The sequence below is a fragment of the Diceros bicornis genome, chromosome 12 (assembly GCF_020826845.1).
Source record: "Diceros bicornis minor isolate mBicDic1 chromosome 12, mDicBic1.mat.cur, whole genome shotgun sequence".
Classification (NCBI taxonomy): domain Eukaryota; kingdom Metazoa; phylum Chordata; class Mammalia; order Perissodactyla; family Rhinocerotidae; genus Diceros; species Diceros bicornis.
Window position 1 is genome coordinate 4,333,691 of NC_080751.1, and position 17,642 is coordinate 4,351,332.

A 17,642-nucleotide genomic window follows, 5' to 3' on the forward strand; every position below is an offset into this window, starting at 1 on the left:
TTAAGTAGTTGAGGACCCTCTTTGTAATGCACCATTAATTTCACTATGACTCTTCACACATTTGCTTTTCTCCTGTCCCACTACCAGCGGACTCAGCTCTTATCTCCCAATTCAAAATCCAACTGGCTCAGCCAAACCTGTTGATGAGTCAGTGGTCTTAACCAGCCTGAACTGGACAAGGAGTCCACTCTCAGTTCCTGAAAAACTTAAGCACCTGTCACCATGGTGACCCAAGCATCAGAGATGTTATCTATGGGCTTTAGTAATGCATTATCTAACTACTTTTGCAAACAGACAACTAACTGAGTATGGTTAAAGCAAGTTGGACCCATTTTCACAGTCATCCATGAGTCCACACTCTGCTGCTCAGTCTCGATTGTATCCAAACCTGATTGTATCCAGCTCGGCTCATTTGTTTAACACTTACTAAACTATAAGCACATTCCAGCTCCACCTTCATGAGGTTGTACGCAGGTCACCAGGTTCCTAATCTTTGGTCACACGTTTACACACTCTTGGTCAACTCCCACCACAGAAACTGTGTTTGTCGTACTGACAAGGGCTTGAGGCCAACAGAAACTACGTGAATCCCTGTGTGACCTCGAGGGTGTCACTTGACCATCCTGTGTCCAGTGGTACTGCCCTGCCCACCTCATGAGTGTTGGAACACTCCCTGGACCATAGAGGCCTGTGAGCCTCCGCTGGAGAGGGCTCCTCGGTAATCAGAAAAACTGATCACGAAGGTGGAGGCACTGAGCTGATGCTCTACCCGCTGCACTCACGATAGTGTCTGCCCCTCGTCAGGTGGTAAGCTAGTCCTTGGGTGTGAGATCCTGAGATCCCCCTCAGGCCTGACCTGAGAGCCTCCGCAACTACACAGGACAGTTTCTTTCTCCCGAACCACCAGCCGTACCCCAGCCCCTACCCTGGAGGGGTCCCCAGGGGACACAGGCAGCATCGCTGTCCAAAAGCCACTCTGGAAATCTCAGCCCCCACACCCTTGTCTTAGACTCTTGAGGCATTTTGGTTTTTTCTTTGTTTCATGTAAACACTCTTCTGACTAATGCCAACCATATGTCTATAGAAGCAGAGGAGATTTCCGGGGGAAACTGTAAGGAGGGGGTGGGAGGTAGGTGGCCTAGGAGAGTCCTGGGCTTGCCCCTCCAGTGCTTGCCCTGGGTCAAGAGCGAGGCAGGAAACTCTTAAGGGCATTGCTCAAGAGCAGAGGAGGCCTGAGAGGCCTGGGGTGGAGATGGGAGGGGATCGCTCTGGCTGCCCTGGCCCTGCCTCAGTTTCCCACCTGTAGCCCAGAGAGATGGGACCAGATGTGGAGACTCAAAAGCCCCCTGGTTGGAGGGAGCCAGGAGCTCAGGCCCATGGGAGTCAGGGCAGGGGCAAAGGGAGCAGGAACAGGGCAGGAGACAGGGAGGGGCGAGGGCTGGCAAGCAGGACTTCCGCTGCCGGGAAGAGCTGGGGGATCAAAGCCCCTGGAGGGCCCTCCAGGGCAAAGGCAAACACTGGGTCCTGCTGTTCCCACAGGGCTCTGCCCCACACTCCCGCCCCCCGCTATAAGGACGCCCCAAGCAGGGCGTCCACGCTGTGGAGGTGTCATGGCCAAGTCACACCTGCCGCTGTGGCTGCTGCTGTTCCCCATACTCTGTGGCCCCGGCGCTGGTGAGTGTCCCCAGCCTCTCCTTACCTCCCTCCCAGCTGGGCCGGGTGCAGAGGAGCCATCACCACCATCTCCACCACTGACTGAGCTCTGGCTCTCTGCCAGGCGTTGTCCATAGTCTGTACATTATCTTCATTTTAAAGGTGAAGAAGCTGAGACTCGGAGAGGCTCCAGGGCTTGTCCAAGGTCACATAGCTGCTGGGCACTGGAGCAGGTGAAACCCAGAGCTATCTGACTCCAGCATGTTTAATGGCCATGCTCTCCCAGGAAAATTGGGTTTAGAGGTGGGGTGAGGTCAGAGCACCAGGTGTGGCCTGGATCCCAAGGTTGCTCTGGTTCCAAACTGCAGCTCTCTGGACCACCTCATCCCTGGCCTGTGCCCGGGGCCCTGAGTTCTGGTGCCAAAGCCTGGAGCAGGCATTGCAGTGCAGAGCCCTCGGGCACTGCCTACAGGAAGTCTGGGGACATGCAGGAGCAGTGAGTACCACTCAAGCATGCGCTGGGACAAAAGGTCTGGGACAGAGGGCACCGGGTAGGCTCTGGATGGTCCTGAGGGGATTAGAACCTCCGTAGGAGATGGGATGGGATTGGATGAGATGGGACAGATGGGATGGGATGGGATGGGGTGGGGTGGGGTGTGATGGGGTGGGGTGGGATGGGATGGGATGGGGTGGGATGGATGACATGGAATGGGTTGAAATGGGATGGGACGGGGTGGGATGGGTGAGATGGAATGGGTTGAAATGGGATGGGATGGGGTGTGATGGGATGGGGAGGGGCAGTTGCCTGTGCTTTGGAGTGCCCTAAGAGCCTCACGCACCTGAGCTGGGACTATGCCCCCCACTCATGTGCTACCCCTTGGGCCCCCTCCCAGGATGATTTGTGCCAGGAATGTGAGAACATCGTCCGCATCCTCGCCAATATGACCAAGGAGGCCATTTTCCAGGTAATGAGGTCCAGATCCTGGATGAAGCTTGGGGGCCAAGAGACGGGGGACAGAGCAGGGAGAAGGAGTTAGCCCCATTTCTAGGCTGAGGATGAAGCCTGGGGTTGCCTGGGGACTCCAGGCGCCTCCTGGGCAGGAGACAGCCTTGGGAGTGAGCTCAGCAGCACAGCCAGAGATGGTCTTTCCCAAGGGGGAGGGGGCCCTACCTGTGCCCAACTGTACTTAAATCTTTGGCACTCTCTGAACTCCAGTCCTGGAAGAAGGGTGGCCAGTCTGCCTGTTGGTGGCCCTGCATGCAGGGACTCAGATAGGGGCCAACTTCAGGGAAGCCAGGCTGTCAGTCGCCTCTCCATCCTTGTTGGCTCCCATCTGCTTCCCAGGACACCATGCGGAAGTTCCTGGAGCATCAGTGTGACGTCCTGCCCTTGAAGCTGCTCGTGCCCCAGTGCCGCCACCTGCTCGACGTCTACCTCCCAGTGGTCATCGACTACTTCCAGAGCCAGATTGTGAGGGCCCGTGGACCTCGCCTCCACCCTGCCTCCTCGCACAGCCCCCCACACCCACCCATGCCCAGAGTTACACACACACACACACCCTGCCCACAACTGGCCCAGGAAACACAGTGCCCCGAGCCAGGCGCCTGGATCACAGCCCCATCTGCTCAGCTGCACACAGTGGGCCTGCACACTTATAAACTCGCACACACACCCTCACACCCTTCACACAAGTATACACTCAGTCACATACATACCACACACTCAGTCTCACATAAAACCCACACTGTTACACACTCACACATACACACTCTTACACACATGCTTACACTCATTTATTCTCACAAATATTCGTGCTCATGCTCATTCACCCACATTCCCAGACAGCCACCCCAAAGTCCCCACCTGGTCCATCTCTGCCTTTTGTCTCCCCCACCCCCACCACAGAGCCCTAAACCACAGCACCCCCCAGCCTGCTCCCCAATTCCAGGCCCAAAGAAGTGGCCCTAGTCTCTGAGTCTTTGAGCAGCCTGGGCAGGAATGGGGTTCCCTCCTGCACCCTAACCACCTCCTCACCCTGCATTTTGCCCTAGAACCCAAGGGCCATCTGTGACCACCTGCGCCTGTGCAAACCCGAGCATCCAGAGCCAGGGCCGGAGCCAGAGCTGTCGGACCCTCTGCTGGACAAGCTGGTCCTCCCTGTGCTTCCTGGAGCCCTCCAGGCGAGGCCTGGGCCTCAGACACTGGTGAGGGAGGCCCCCACACTGCTGGCCCCTCACATTGGGTAGGTGGGGCTCCAGAGAGCTGGGGCCCCATCCGAGGCCCATGAGCACTTGGGCCTTGGGAGGGGCAGAGCTGGGAAGGGCACAAGTGGCTCCAGGCAGGACCTAAAGCAGAAGTGACAAGGGGAGGAGGAGGCAGGGGAGGCAGAGCCTGGAAGACACCTTCTCCTGGCACCCAGCCCAGCCTCCACCCATGGTTCTCTCCCCCAGGATCTCTCTGAGCAGCGGCTCCCCATCCCTCTCCCCTTCTGCTGGCTCTGCAAGACTCTGATCAAGCGGATCCAAGCTGTGATTCCCAAGGTGAGGCGTCCAGGGCCACATGGAGCTCAATTGGGCCCCCATAGTTCCAGCTTCCCCCCCCCACCCCTGTCAGGGGCCAGCTGGCTGCCAGGAGTAGAAGGGGAGCCATTTGTGCATTGCCCACACCCAAAGGACCCCGGGGCTCAGGCTCAGGCCCGGTAAGTGCAAGGCCCAGAGTTCATTCAACAAATGTTAGGCCCCCACTGTGTGCCAGGCACTATGCCAGGTGTCAAAGAACAAAAATGGATGAGACCCAGGCTTGCCCCGCAGTGGCTCACCATCTCATGGAGAAGAATCCCAGCAGTCTCTGTAGAAAAGTTGCTTTATTTTTCAAAAGGAGAACTTCTACAGATGGTCTCCCCATCCCTGCCTGCACTGAATTTGGAGTCTTCCAGACCTGTAGCGACCACTGCCCAAGGGACCTGTCAGCCCAGGGCTGCCCTGCCCTGAAATGGGGCCCAAGTGAGGAGAGGCCCTGACCCGTCAGCCCTTCTTGTCTGGTGGCTGAGGGCTCCAGCAGCAGAGGAGGTCCCCGCTTTCCCACGTTTGCATTGTGATGGGAGAGATGTTTTCAGAGGGCAATAAGTTCAGAGCAGAGAATTAAACAGACGAGGGGATGGACAGTGACAGAAGGGGGTATTAGGCTGGTTGGTCAGGGAGAGTCTCTGCGGAGGTGACGATCAAGCTGGGACCTAGAGGACAACAAGACCCTCACGGGCCACGGGCCTCAATCAAGAACAGGCTTGGCAAGCTGGAGGAACAGAGAGCCAGTGTGGCTGCAGCGGGTGAGCCAGGGAGAGAGTGGTTGGAGAAGGGGCCGGAGGGGAAGGCACGGCCAGGCCATGTAGAAATGTCCAAGCCAAGTTAAGAAACACTGGATTTTATTCCGAATGCAATTTACAGCTATGGAAAGGTTTCAAGCGGGGGATGCCAAGATCTGATTTGCAGTTTAGAGCGATCACTCTCCGGCTGTTTGAAGAATGGATTGGGCAGGTGGGAGGCAAGAATGAAAGGAAGGAGAGTAATTAGGAGGTTATTGCAGATATCTTGATGAGGGAAGATGGGGGTGGAGTGGAGAGGGTGGACGGCGGATGTGTTTGGGATGTGGCTCAACAGGACTTGGTGATGGGTGGGATTCAGGGAGTGAGGACAAGGGAGGAATCAACGATGACTCTACAGACTTTGGCTTGAGCAAGTGGCTCTCCGGTAGGTAATGCCACCAGCTGACATGGGCAAACTTGAGAAGAAACAGGTTTGGGCAGAAAAATAAGGAGTCTTCTTCTAGCCATGTTAAGTCCCAGATGCCAGTGCAACATGCAAGAGGAGATGTCAAGCCTTAGGGGAAAGGTCAGGTGCAGATATCAATCTGAGAGCCACTGGCTGTGGACAAGATTTAAATCCAAGGGACTGGGTGGGGTCATCCAGGGACACGGTGTGGCCAGGGTGGAGGAGGAGGCCTGGTCAAGCAAAGGGAAATGCCAGCAAAAGAGCCTGAGGAGGGGCAGCCAGTGAGGGGGGCACACCATGGTGTGATGTCACGGAAGCCAAGAGAAGAAAGCATTTTGAGAAGGAGGGAGTGGTCACCTGGGCTGAAAGCTGCTGGGAGATAAGACAAGACAGGACTAGAGGACTGGGAACAGAGAGGTTGTTGGGGACCTTGAGAGCTGTTTTGGAGGTGTGATCGGGACAGAAGCCCAAATGGAGTGGGCTCTGGGGAGAATGGAGGGGAAGAAGGGGAGCAGCAAGTATCGACAACTCTTTCAAGAAGTTTTTCTGGGAAGCGGAGCAGAGATGGATGAGGATTTTTTATGACGGAAACTATTTTCACACGTTTACGTACCAATGGGAGAAGTAATGAGGAAGAAGAATGAGGATAATGCGGGGTGAAGCATTTGAGATGGTGGGGGCGGGGGCCCTGTGCGCGAGTGGACGGGCTGGCCTTGACAGAGCCAAGATCACTCATCCGTCATCGTGGCAGGAGGAGAGGTGGAGAGCTGGTTCCAATGCTTGCAGGTGGGTCTACTGGGTGAAATGTACCCACCTGGCAGGTGTCACACCCAGAGAGGGGCACTTCCTTGTGCCCAGCTCTTACCTCAACCTTGTTGGCACTGGGGGATGGAGGGGGTTGCAAGCAGGAGCCGGGCCAAGGCCAGCCTGTCAATGTGGGTCCTTCCTACGAGTTGGTCGAGTGAACAGAGGAGGGAAGGAATGAGCCAGCGTGTTTGCCGCCTCTCTCCTTGCCCTTCACCTTGGAGGTTGTGTTTGGAATCGGGGTGGGGTGGGGAAACTCCCGGCTTCCCCCAGGGGCTCCTGAACCCAGGGACACGTCAGCTCCGGGAGCCACAGACAGGAGCTAATCTACCCATGGGGAAGCACAGCAAGCTCTGGGTCAGGAGGGAGAAGACACAGGTCTGGTTCCATCTCTGTCCCCAGCTGCTGGGTGGCCATGGCCAGGCCCACCTCTCTGGGCTAGCTATGCCCCTTTCAGAGACCCCGGAGCCTTTGAAGTCAGAGCTGGGCCCCCAGCCTGCCTGCTGCACTTGCTTAATAACTCTGGGCAAGCCCCCTGGGCTCTCCGATACCCAGCGTCCTGATCTGTAAAGAGCACAATCATTTACCCTCCCAGAAGGGAACAAGGGAAAGTCTACAAAATGCCCACTGGGCACAGAGTAGATCTTGCCACGGAAGGTCCCACCCTGCCCTCTCTCGGCCCCTGCCCCAGGGTGTGCTGGCTGTGGCTGTGGCCCAGGTGTGCCACGTGGTACCCCTGGTGGTGGGCGGCATCTGCCAGTGCCTGGCCGAGCGCTATACCGTCATCTTTCTGGATGCACTGCTGGGCCGCGTGCTGCCCCAGCTGGTCTGCGGCCTTGTCCTCCGGTGCTCCAGCGATGAAGGCACTGGCCCAGGTGAGCCTGCCACCCCAGCCCCTGCCCACTGCCCATCTCATCGGCCCCCTCCCCTAGCCCTGCACGACCCTCTCCCTCTCCCTCTCCAGTCCCTGTGCACTGCCCCAGCGAGGACAAGAACTGAATAGCTCTGCAGGGTGGCCTTGACTGTTTTCTCTCCAGCCCTCGCCACTCTGGGATCCCTGCCGGGAGAATGGCTACCACAAGACTCCAAGTGCCGCCTCTGCGTGTTGGTGACCACCCAGGCAGGGAACAGCAGCGAGCAGGCCATGCCACAGGCAATGCGCCAGGCCTGCCTCAGCTCCTGGCTGGACAGGCAAAAGGTGCAGGGGACTCAAGACCCAGGGAGGGTGGAGGGTTGAGCCGGGAAAGACTTTCCAGCCGGACCCCTGCCCTTGAGGAGCTCAGACAGGACGTAGGCCAAACAACAGTGGGACCGTAACTTAGGGCAAAACCTGCTCAGGTCAGGAGTCGCCTCTGGACAAAGGGCGTGGGCTTGAAGGACCAGCAGGACTCCCTCATGGACGAAGAGCGAGGCCGGTTTATCTACCAGGAGATGAGTAACGCCAGGGGCCAGGGCCGGGGGGAGTGGGAGAGGCCCTGGACTTCTCTCCAAGGTCCTGGTCCTGTCCCAGCCCAGCCCTCCTCCCAGTGTGACTCACTGGGGACAAAGCCACCTACAAAAGGAGAAGACTGGGCTTGAAGGTCCTAGAGCCCCAGTACTTGGAGTCAATGACAGTGAATTCCCTTCATAAAGTAAGACCCTGAGGCAAGCCTGCTGACCACCTTCCCGGGCGGCAACTTCTGCACGGTACTCCCCTGCTCAATAACTTTCAGGGCTCTCTTTTGCCTACCACACCAGATCTCAAAGACCAGATGAGCTTTAAGATTTCTTCAAGGGTTCCAAGACCCTCCGTCTCCAATGTTTCTGGCTTTCCCTCCAGAAACCCTCCATTGCAGCCCACACCGGCTTGTTCAGTCTTATTTACAGCCAGAGCTGCTCAATGGGGGCTGATGGCCAGACCCACAGCAGGTCAGGGGGGAGCCCTGGAGTGATCCAGATAAGTGGAGAGGCCAGGGCAGCAAGGCAGGAGAGTCCTGCAGTGGGCCTGGTCCACCCCTTATCCGTGTCCGTCTCCTTCCTCAGTGCGAACAATTTGTGGAGCAGCACACGCCCCAGCTGCAGGCTCTGGCGTCCAAGGGCTGGGATGCCCACACCACATGCCAGGTACACCCACCCCTGCCAGCTGGTCCTAGGACTTTCCTCAGCTCCCAAAGCCCCACCCTTTCTGGTCCATGATCCTCAGAGGTCCCGCTCCTCCAGGTCCAGAACAGCCCCAGGAGTGCAGGCCCAGGACTGGGAGGTGCCCCCCACTGTTTTAATATAGAAAAGGCAGTCTAAGAGGGGTCAAGAAAAAGCCACAAAAGAATGAAAGAGGAGGAGTATGGGAAGGGAGGAGGCAGTTTTAAGGAGTGCAGTTTGATGCACATGATGGGATGGGGGTTGTTCACAGAGCAGTATGTGCTTGGCAGTGGGTGCAAGGTGGGCATTTTGGGGCAAGCATCCTACCTCCTCCAGTTCTAAACCGGAAGGCCTGGGCTGAGGAGTGGCCCGAGGAGTCTACAAGGTCACACCAAGGGCACCCGCCAGGTGGCGAGTGGAGAGCTGCCCTTTCCAGGAGGAGCCTCCCCATGCCCCTCAGAGCTGGGAAAGGGGAGCGGGGTGCGAGACCTCAGGCCCTAATGCTGTCTCTGTGGCAGGCCCTGGGGGCGTGCGCAACCACGTACAGTCCTCTCCAGTGTGTCCACAGCCCTCACTTCTGATGGGACCTCAAAGCTGTGCCAGGTGAGTCCAGGCTCCCAAGTGGGGGGAGGGGGAGGAGGTGGGTCCAGCACCCATCAGGAGGGGGCCCCCTCTGTTCCCCAAGCAGGAGGAGGCCACTGCTGCTGGTGCCCCATCCTCCTCACAGGCCATAACTCAAGGCTCCTGAGGGGTCCTGGCAGCACCATCACGAGAGTGACTTCTCTCGAAGCCTGCTAACTCCCTTTCCTCAGAATCCCTGCCACCCTTAGTGCCAGGCCAGCTCCCAGCTCCCTTGCCTGGTCCTAGCCCTCAGGGGAGCTGCAGCTCCTGCCTGAGGCTTCCCCTTCACAGCTCACCCTCTGGACGCCCTGATCCTCAGTATCTGATGTGTTCAGACTAAGGCCAACCTTTCCTGAAACTCAGGGGAAATCAGACTTTGCTGCCCAAAGATGTCGTCCCCTCGGATACGAAGAACTCCACCATCATCTGACCCCTCCCTCCTGAGACACATTTCTCTCTCCCTGACTGTCACTGTCTAAGTCAGAGGTAGCACCTTAGGATGGAAGGGTGGGTCAGATGCAGCCTCTGTGACCAGGCAACTTGGGGCAGGGAAGTGACCCTGAGAAGGATGGACACAGCAATAGTGGGCTTGAAGTGCCCCAGAGCAAACTGGGTTTACTTTACAATTCTGCTTGGAGCAAGGCCCTAACACAGCGGTCATTATTCATTTCCTCATTCACTTTTTTTAAATGTAGTGAGTGCCTGTGGCCAGGCCACATTCTAGGGGCAAGAGCTAAGGGTGTGAATAACACAGGGAGCCCCTCACTCTCCTGGAGCTCACACCCCATGGCCCACCTCTTCCATATGAGGGGGACGCCCAGCCCTGCTCCTGAAGCCTCTGGAATCGCAAGTCCCTGTGGGAGGCAGCGGGGAGGAAATGTCTGCCCCTACTCCGACCTATCCCACAGGGCCCAGTTGAATGTTAGCCCCCCGACTGATGAGCAGTCTCCCAGCACCAGGAAGAGCTGGGCCTTCCGGCCCTGCTGACACAGGGAGAGCAATGAGGGGCTCTAGAGGCCTGGGCTCTGGCCCCAACTCTGCCATCAACTGGCCATGGGTCGCCAGCCAAAATGCGCCAACGCCTCTCTGGCCCTCATTCTCCTCAGCAGCGAAGGGGCTGCCGAGTGAGGTGGTCTCCAGGACTCCTGGGCTCTACCACATGGCAAGGCTCCTCCTCAGGCTCCCCACCCCCACTGAAGAGAAGCCTTCATTCCCTGGCTCACCTCCCCACCTCCTTTCCTCAAAAGGACCTTAAGCTGGTGGGCCACGAACCCACAGCATGTACTCTCACTCCTGTGTCAGTCTTGACTGTCCCATCTCTAACCACAGCCTGAAACCAGAGCCTCTTCCTATGGGTGTGGGGCATGGCCAAGGCGGCGTCTTCTGGAGGAGGTCTGCGAGAGGGGGCTGCCAGCCCAGCTCCACAGCCCCCCAGGGCTGGGCCGAGGGGAACTCATTGGCCACACAGTCCTTCCCTGGCTCCAAGAGGACAGCAGGATAGAGGATGGGCCCTGCCTCACTCCGATCTCCATGTGCGCAAGACACTAGCTTTTACAATCATTTTGCTAACACTTTCACGAAATTCAAAATTCAGAATATAAAATGGGAACGTAAGGTACCATGAAAGATAGACATATGAAATCCTCAAACTTTTTAAAAAACATCAGGAAATCCCTGGCGTGGTCAAGAGTGGACACAGCAGTGCTCAACGTACGGTGGGAGGGTGATTGGGCAAACTCGCACATCTGAAATCTGCTGCTGCTTAAGAGCTGGCACTTTTAAGATGTCAAAAGGGGTTTTCTTTTTATGTTTTTGTAAGAGGAACTGCCACCTTTTGTTGGAAATTCCAGGGTGATTCATCTTCTGCTATGGTTTACCTCCTCAAAGCTCAGTTGGGGCTGTGCATGCTATAAATCAGTTCCTATGTAATGCAATGCCTATAACAATGCTAATAAAGTCCTATTTCCTTGTACTACAAAGAAAAAGACATTGTCCTTTAAGATGCTGCAGAAGCCGCAGCCTCACCCTGAAGGTAGCCAACCTCACTCTCCCCTTTGATGGAGAAGCGGATGCCCACATCGCCTCTCCCTCTTATAAGTGCCTCCCGCCTGGCTCCCCACCTGTCACCCTCCCCTCTCCCAAAGAGTCCACGCACAGTGATGAGGTGAGGTTGTTAGGGTACAAAAAAATCAAAACATACAAAAAAACAAATAAACCTTTAGTATTAAAGACTTAAATGTCTGGAAGAGTCCCTTTATTTACAAAAGAACTTTTGTTACTACATTTCCTATTATAAAAGAAATACATGTTTATTGTAGAAAATTCAGAAACTGCAGACCAAGAAAGAGTGGAAATAACCCACAATCCTCCCAATCCCAGGAGAGAACTATAGGTGGATGTGTATTTTGACACTGAGCTAGACTTTTTCAATCCATTGTCCCCACACCTCCACCCTTCAAGCACCAGGGAAAGCTTTCTATACACCCTGCTCCTGATGTAGGGCTGATATACACAAATCCTTGGCCTCTGAATTTGAAGTTGTTTTTTTTTTTTTTTTTTTTGCCGAGGAAGATTGGCCCTGAGCTGCCATCTGTTGCCAATCTTCCTCTTTTTGCTGAGGAAGATTGGCCCTGAGCTGCCATCTGTGCCCATCTTCCTCTATTTTGTATATGGGACACCACCACAGCATGGCTTGATGAGCGGTGCATCCGCCCGCACCCGGGATCCAAACCTGTGAACCCTGGGCCACCAAAGCGAAGTGTGCAAACTTAACCACTACACCACCAGGCCAGCCCCTGAATTTGAACTTTTAAGTAGACTTCTGTAAATCTATAGCAGACTATTGTCTTGAAAGCCATTATTTCAATTACAAGACCAAAGTCCCTGAGAGAAGAATGTTTTAAATTCTTTAAATAGCCTGATTGGGAAGACGAAGAGCCAAAGCCTGAAGGATGGGAGGCATTAATAGTTTATCCCAAAAGCAAGTGTGGAAATGAGCTCTTGATAATGCAAGAGGAGGCTTCACTCAAAATGAGATCAGGAGTTAACCAGCAAGGTTAGAAGGTTGGGAAGAGAGAAGTGGCAGGAAGTGGCTACAGCTGAGACTCTGAGGGTCCCTGAGACGTGCCCAGCATCCTGCACCCCTAGAGGAAGGTGGGGAAGGAGAAACTCCAGGAGAGGTTAGGGCCCAAGAGCAGAGGGGACTTGATCTTCACTTTCCAGGGTGTAGTGTGAGGAGAACACGAGCCCCTTAGAGAAGCCTGCCTCCAACAAGACATCAGAAAGAGTGTACAGCACAGCCTCAAAGAAGGACCTAGACAGCCAGGCCTGACGACCTCCTCAGAGGGTGCCCTAGCATGATACAGAAGAGCAACCACACCCCATGGCCCAAGGGGCTGTCAGAATCGGCTCTGGACAAGATGGTGGGCCCACAAGAGCCCATGACTAGAGACAAAGCATTGACAGATTCTGTGGACCTTGAGAGGAGCAGAAGTCAGACAAGTGTAGCCAATGCTGGCACAAGAAAGGGGAGATCAGGCAAGATGAGTGACGCTTCGGTGGAGACCTGGAGGACCAGGGAGAGCACAGCACTGACATCTGTCCTCATGACAGGGCCATCTGAAATCATTCCCAGGGAAAAGGGAAGGAGGATTCAGTGGTTAGTTATCCAAGAGGGGCTGAGTATTAAACAAGGGACTGAGTTATTTTCAAATGGAAATATTAAGTTTTGGGGGCTTATGAACCAAAATGAGTTCAGATATAGAGAAATAAAGACAGTTATGTTTTGTCCCCCTGATTAATACTGAGGTTTACAAGCCACAACAATCATTTTATAACATTTTGTTATATATCATTCCAAACCTTTCTCTGCACATATGCAAAAAGATATAACAGATTTACAAAAACAGGAACATCCTATACATGCTGCTTTGAAAACTGTTTTGTTCATTTAAAAATAACCTTTCCAGGTCAATAAATATAGATATCTGTCATCACTGCTACTTGCTGAATCACTTTTTTTCTTGATATAAACTCTTTCCTTTTTTAAACAATCATTATCAACAATGTTGTGAAGAATAAAAATCCTGGCACTTTACATATTTGTTTACTAGTCTGATTATTCATTAGAATCAATCCCAAGAAGTGAAATTTGGGGGACAAAAACTATGCACATCTTTATTTTTTTAATTTTTATTTTTTGGTGAGGAAGACTGGCCCTGAGCTAACATCTGTGGCAATCTTCCTCTATTTTGTATGTGGGACACCGCTGCAGCATGGCTTGATGAGCGGTGTGTAGGTCTGCGCCTGAGATCTAAACCTGCAAGCCCTGGGCTGCCAAAGCAGAGCACGCGAACTTAACCACTACACCACTGGGCTGGCCCCACACATCTTTAGTTTTAATACAAGTTGTATTGCCAAACCGCCCCTCTGTACCGGCCACACCAATTTCTATCCCAATAGTGAACAAGTGTTTCTTTTCCACTCTCACCATCCTGGGTATCAGCAATCTCTCAAATCTTGGCTAATCTAAAATATAAAAATGACCTCTGGTTGTTCTAATTTGCGTTTCTTTGGTTACTAAGTAAACATTTTTCTTACACATTTATTGGCCATTTATATTTTATCCTTCATGAAATTTCTATTTGGCTTTTTTGTCTGATTTTCCATTGGAGTGTACTTTTTATCATCTTACCAGAAAAAATATATCAGGTATATTCATTTATTTACTGTCCTATATGTTGCAAATTTTCTCCTATCATATGTCTTTTAGGTTTAGGATATGTTTTACACGTATCTGTCTTTTTCTTTGTGATTTCTCGTTAAGAAAGCATGAATTTCACTTCTTTCTCATCTGTGGTTAGAGTGGCCAGAACGTGAAGTCTCCAAAAGAGGAAGCGTATGCTGGGATCAGAGCTGAAAGACATGTGGGCAAGGCCCCCAACTTAGACAGCAGTGGTGGAAGCAAGCCATGTGTCAACCACAAAGTTCTTAAGCTACTACACACAGGACATGACAGCTCTGAGCAGTGGTCTCCAACCTTTCAGGCAACAGTATCTACTATCAACATCTTGAGAGAGTGTAAAGAGACAAAATCATCTGTGCAAAAGGATACAGAGAACACAGACTTAGCACTACGCCATTTGCTCAACAGTCATTAGCGACTGACTCCTAAGTGCCAAGCGTTTCCCTAGAGCTGAGCACAAAAGCAAACAGTGCCTGTCTGCCCTTTGGGAACTTAGAGTCTAGTTGGGAAGACAGACATTAATCACAGAATCACAGAAAAACATGGAATACTTCAGGTGCGGTAAGTGCTAACAATTAGAGATACACATGGTACTGAGTAGATATGAGAGGTCAGAGAGATCAAGGGTTCAAAGAGCAAGGAAGAGCGTCCCTAGCGGAGGAAGCAGACGGCACAAAGGCCTTGTGTCTTGTGGCATCTGAGCAACAGAATGAAAGTCAGTGAGCCTGGGATGGAGTACTGGGAGAAACTTCCCCAGAGGAGAGGCTAGAGAGGCCAAGGATTTCAGTCTTTACCCTAAGAGCCAGGGAAGTGTCTTAAGTGAGAGATCAGGGTTTGAGGGAGACACAACTTGGTTAGATGTGTGTTTTAAAAGATTACTCTGGATAAAGTGTGAATGAATTGGGGGGAGGAGACAAAGGAATGTGGGGAAACCTGCTTGGAGACCATTGTAAACAGAAACTGGCAATAGCTTAGACTAGAATGACAGTGGCAGAGGGGCTGTGCAGAAGTCAGATGGATCTTGGAGAATGACTTCAGACAATCACAAACTTAATCAGAGGGTGACTCCAGTTGAAGCTGTTGTCCCAGATGTAGCATCTTTACTGATACAACACAGCCCCTGGCATCTGTAAACTTTATTCTCCATACGAATTTCTAAATAAAGATCATCAGAAGTAGTTTGCTTTTACCTGGCAGGGCCAACAGTATACGCCTCAGTGTTGCCTCAGACAATGTCATTTCTCCACCACAATATAGTTCACAGACACCTTGATCGCCTTGACATTCCAGAAAACACCTCAGTAGTCCACTACGTTGATGACATCGTGATGACTGGATCTGATGAGCAGGAAGTACCAAGTACTTTAAATGTCTCAGTAAGACAGAAGCAAACAAGAGGGTCGAATTTAACCCCATAATTCAGGGACCTGCCACCCCAGTGAAGTTTTGATGGTCAGTGGTCTCGAATATGTCAAAATGTCCCATCCAAGGTGAAAGACAAGTTGCTGTACCTCATATCGCCTACCACAAACGGACACAAAAAAAGGCAACACACTGGTAGGCTTTTTTGGCTTTTGGAGACAACACATACCACATTCGAGCGTGCTACTTTGACCCAGCTAGAGAGTCACTTACAGCTGTACAGATACTAGTCCCAAGGAGACCAGAATAAGAGAAGTTCCTGCAGCAAGTTTAGGCTGCAGACCAGGCTGCTCTACCACTTGGCCTTATGACCCAGAGGATCCAACGATATTTCCAAGTGTCCATGGAAAACAGGAATGCTGTATGGACCCTCTGGCAAGACCAGTAGGAGAGCCACAGTGCAGAACTCCAGGATCTTGGAGCAAGTCTATGTCCTCTTCTTCTGCAGATACCTATTCTCCTTTCGAGAAACGGCTTCTTCTGGCTAGCTGCTGGGCCATAGTAGAGATTGAGCACCTAACCATGGGACATCGGGTAACCGTGCATCCCAAGCCTCCTCATGAACCGGCTGTTGTCTGACGCCTAGCCATAACGTTGGGCATGTGCAGCTGCAGCCTATCATTAAACGGAACTAGCATATGAGACCAAGCTCAGGCAAATCCAAAAGGCACAAGTTACATGAGCAGGTGGCTCAGATTCCTTTGGTACCAACTCCTACTCCATTGCCTCCTGGGGTGTTCCTTAAGACCAGTTGACCAAGGAAGACAAAACTCAAGCCTGGTTTCTAAATGGATTAGTACAACTCCCAAGTGGACAGCTGCAGCACTTCATCCCCACTCAGGATGACATCGAAGGGCAGAAGTGAAGGAAAATGCTCTACTGGGCATAACTTCAAGCAATGTATTTGGTTATTCACTGTATTTGAAGTGTGAGATGGCCAGAAGTACAGATCTAGACTACTTCATGGTCAGTTGCCAATGGTTTGGCTGGATTGTCAGGGATTCAGAAGGAACAGGATTGTAAGACTGGTGAAAAGAAGTCTGCGGAAGAGGTACATTGATAGACTACTTGAATAAGTATATACTGTGAAAATATTTGTGTTCCATATGAATGTCCACCAAAAGGCATCCACTGCAGAGGAGACTCTTAATAAAGAGGTGTATAATAAACTCTTAATCACATCCTCTCTGGATGTCAGCCAGCAGCCTCTTTCTTCAGCCACCCCCAGTGCTTGCTCAATGAGCTCAGGAGCCATGGTAGTGGGGATGGAGGCTACGCATGGGCTCAACATGGACTTCCCTTCCCCTGACCTGAGTAGTACTTCTGCTGAGTATCTAACTTGCCAACAGCAGAGATTAACATTGAGTCCCCAGTATGGCACCATGCCTTGTGGGGATCAGCTAGCCACCTGGTGCCAGGCTGATTACCATCTTCTATTACGGAGGAGGCAGAGATCCGTCCTCAGAGAAATAGAAACATATTCTGCATACAGATTTGCCTTCCCTGCCCATAACAGCTTCTGCCAGCACCATCATCCATTGGCTCACAGAATGCCTTATCAACCATCATGACATTCCACACAGCATTGCATCTGATCAAGGAACTCTTTTCACAGCAAAGGAAGCGCAGCAATGGGCTCAAGTCCATAGATTTAACTGGTCTTACCACATACACCATCATCTGGAAGCAGCAAGCCTAACTGAAAGGTTGAGTGGCTTACTGAAAACTGTCAGAGTACCACTTGGTGCTCGTTTTACAGGATCCAGTATATGCTTTGAATCAGAGACCATTATGTGGTGCTCTCTCCCCCATAGGCAAAATACATGGGTCTAGAAAATGGATGGATATTGAAGCGACTTGTCTATTACACCTAATAACCTTCTTGCAGAGTTTTTGCTTCCTGTCTCAGTAACTTTAAGCTCTGCTGGTTTGGAGATCTTAGTTCTCAAGGGAGGAATATTTCCACCAGAGGACACAACAATGGTTCCACTAAATTAGAAGATGACACTACCACCTGGGCATTTGGGGCTCCTTATGCTACTGAACAAACAGGAAGAAAAAAAGTGGAGTGAGAGAGTGTAATCTACTTGTCAGAGTGACTGATCCTGATTACCAAGCGGAAATTGGGTTGCTCCTACACAATGGACACAAGATGGACTACAACCCCAGTAAAGTTTAATGGAAAACTACAGCAACCAAGATAAAGGGGGGCGGGCAGGACGGGCAGGATGATTAAGGAGTCAGGCCCTTAGGAACGGAAGGTTTGGGTCACTCTACCAGGTAAAGAACCCCGACTGAGGTTCATGTAAGGGCAGAGTAAACGTGGAAGGGGTAGAGGGAGAAGGAAGCATAGATATCAATTACAGCATTGTGACCAATTACACAAATGAGGGCTGTAAGTAGCTTTATTTTCTATTTGCTTGTTATACATATATGATAATTCATATATACTAACCATTTTTTCTCTCTTCTTTCCATTTTTATTTTTCATACAAATTGGAAGTTAACTTTA

The 17,642-nt window shown here is 52.1% G+C and overlaps 2 protein-coding genes across 2 annotated transcripts in view; both read left to right on the forward strand.

Annotated features, from left to right (window-relative positions):
* The window catches only part of CAPG (capping actin protein, gelsolin like), a 257,079-nt gene that overhangs the window by 25,026 nt on the left and 214,411 nt on the right, over nt 1-17,642 (forward strand). The window lies entirely within an intron of this gene.
* Nucleotides 1,611-8,938, forward strand: SFTPB (surfactant protein B). The gene is made up of 10 exons (XM_058550798.1): nt 1,611-1,674; nt 2,022-2,149; nt 2,547-2,618; nt 2,999-3,124; nt 3,706-3,858; nt 4,105-4,194; nt 6,917-7,100; nt 7,263-7,423; nt 8,248-8,328; nt 8,862-8,938. The coding sequence occupies exons 1-10, from the start codon at nt 1,611-1,613 to the stop codon at nt 8,922-8,924; spliced, it is 1,122 nt and encodes a 373-aa protein (XP_058406781.1). The 3' UTR covers nt 8,925-8,938.

Coding starts and splice junctions, on each gene's coding strand:
- SFTPB (XM_058550798.1), top strand. CDS start 1,611: ATGGCCAAGTCACACCTGCCGCTGTGGCTGCTGCTGTTCCCCATACTC. Junction 2,150..2,546: donor TCTGGGGACATGCAGGAGCA/GTGAGTACCACT, acceptor GCCCCCTCCCAG/GATGATTTGTGCCAGGAATG. Junction 3,859..4,104: donor GGCCTGGGCCTCAGACACTG/GTGAGGGAGGCC, acceptor TCTCTCCCCCAG/GATCTCTCTGAGCAGCGGCT.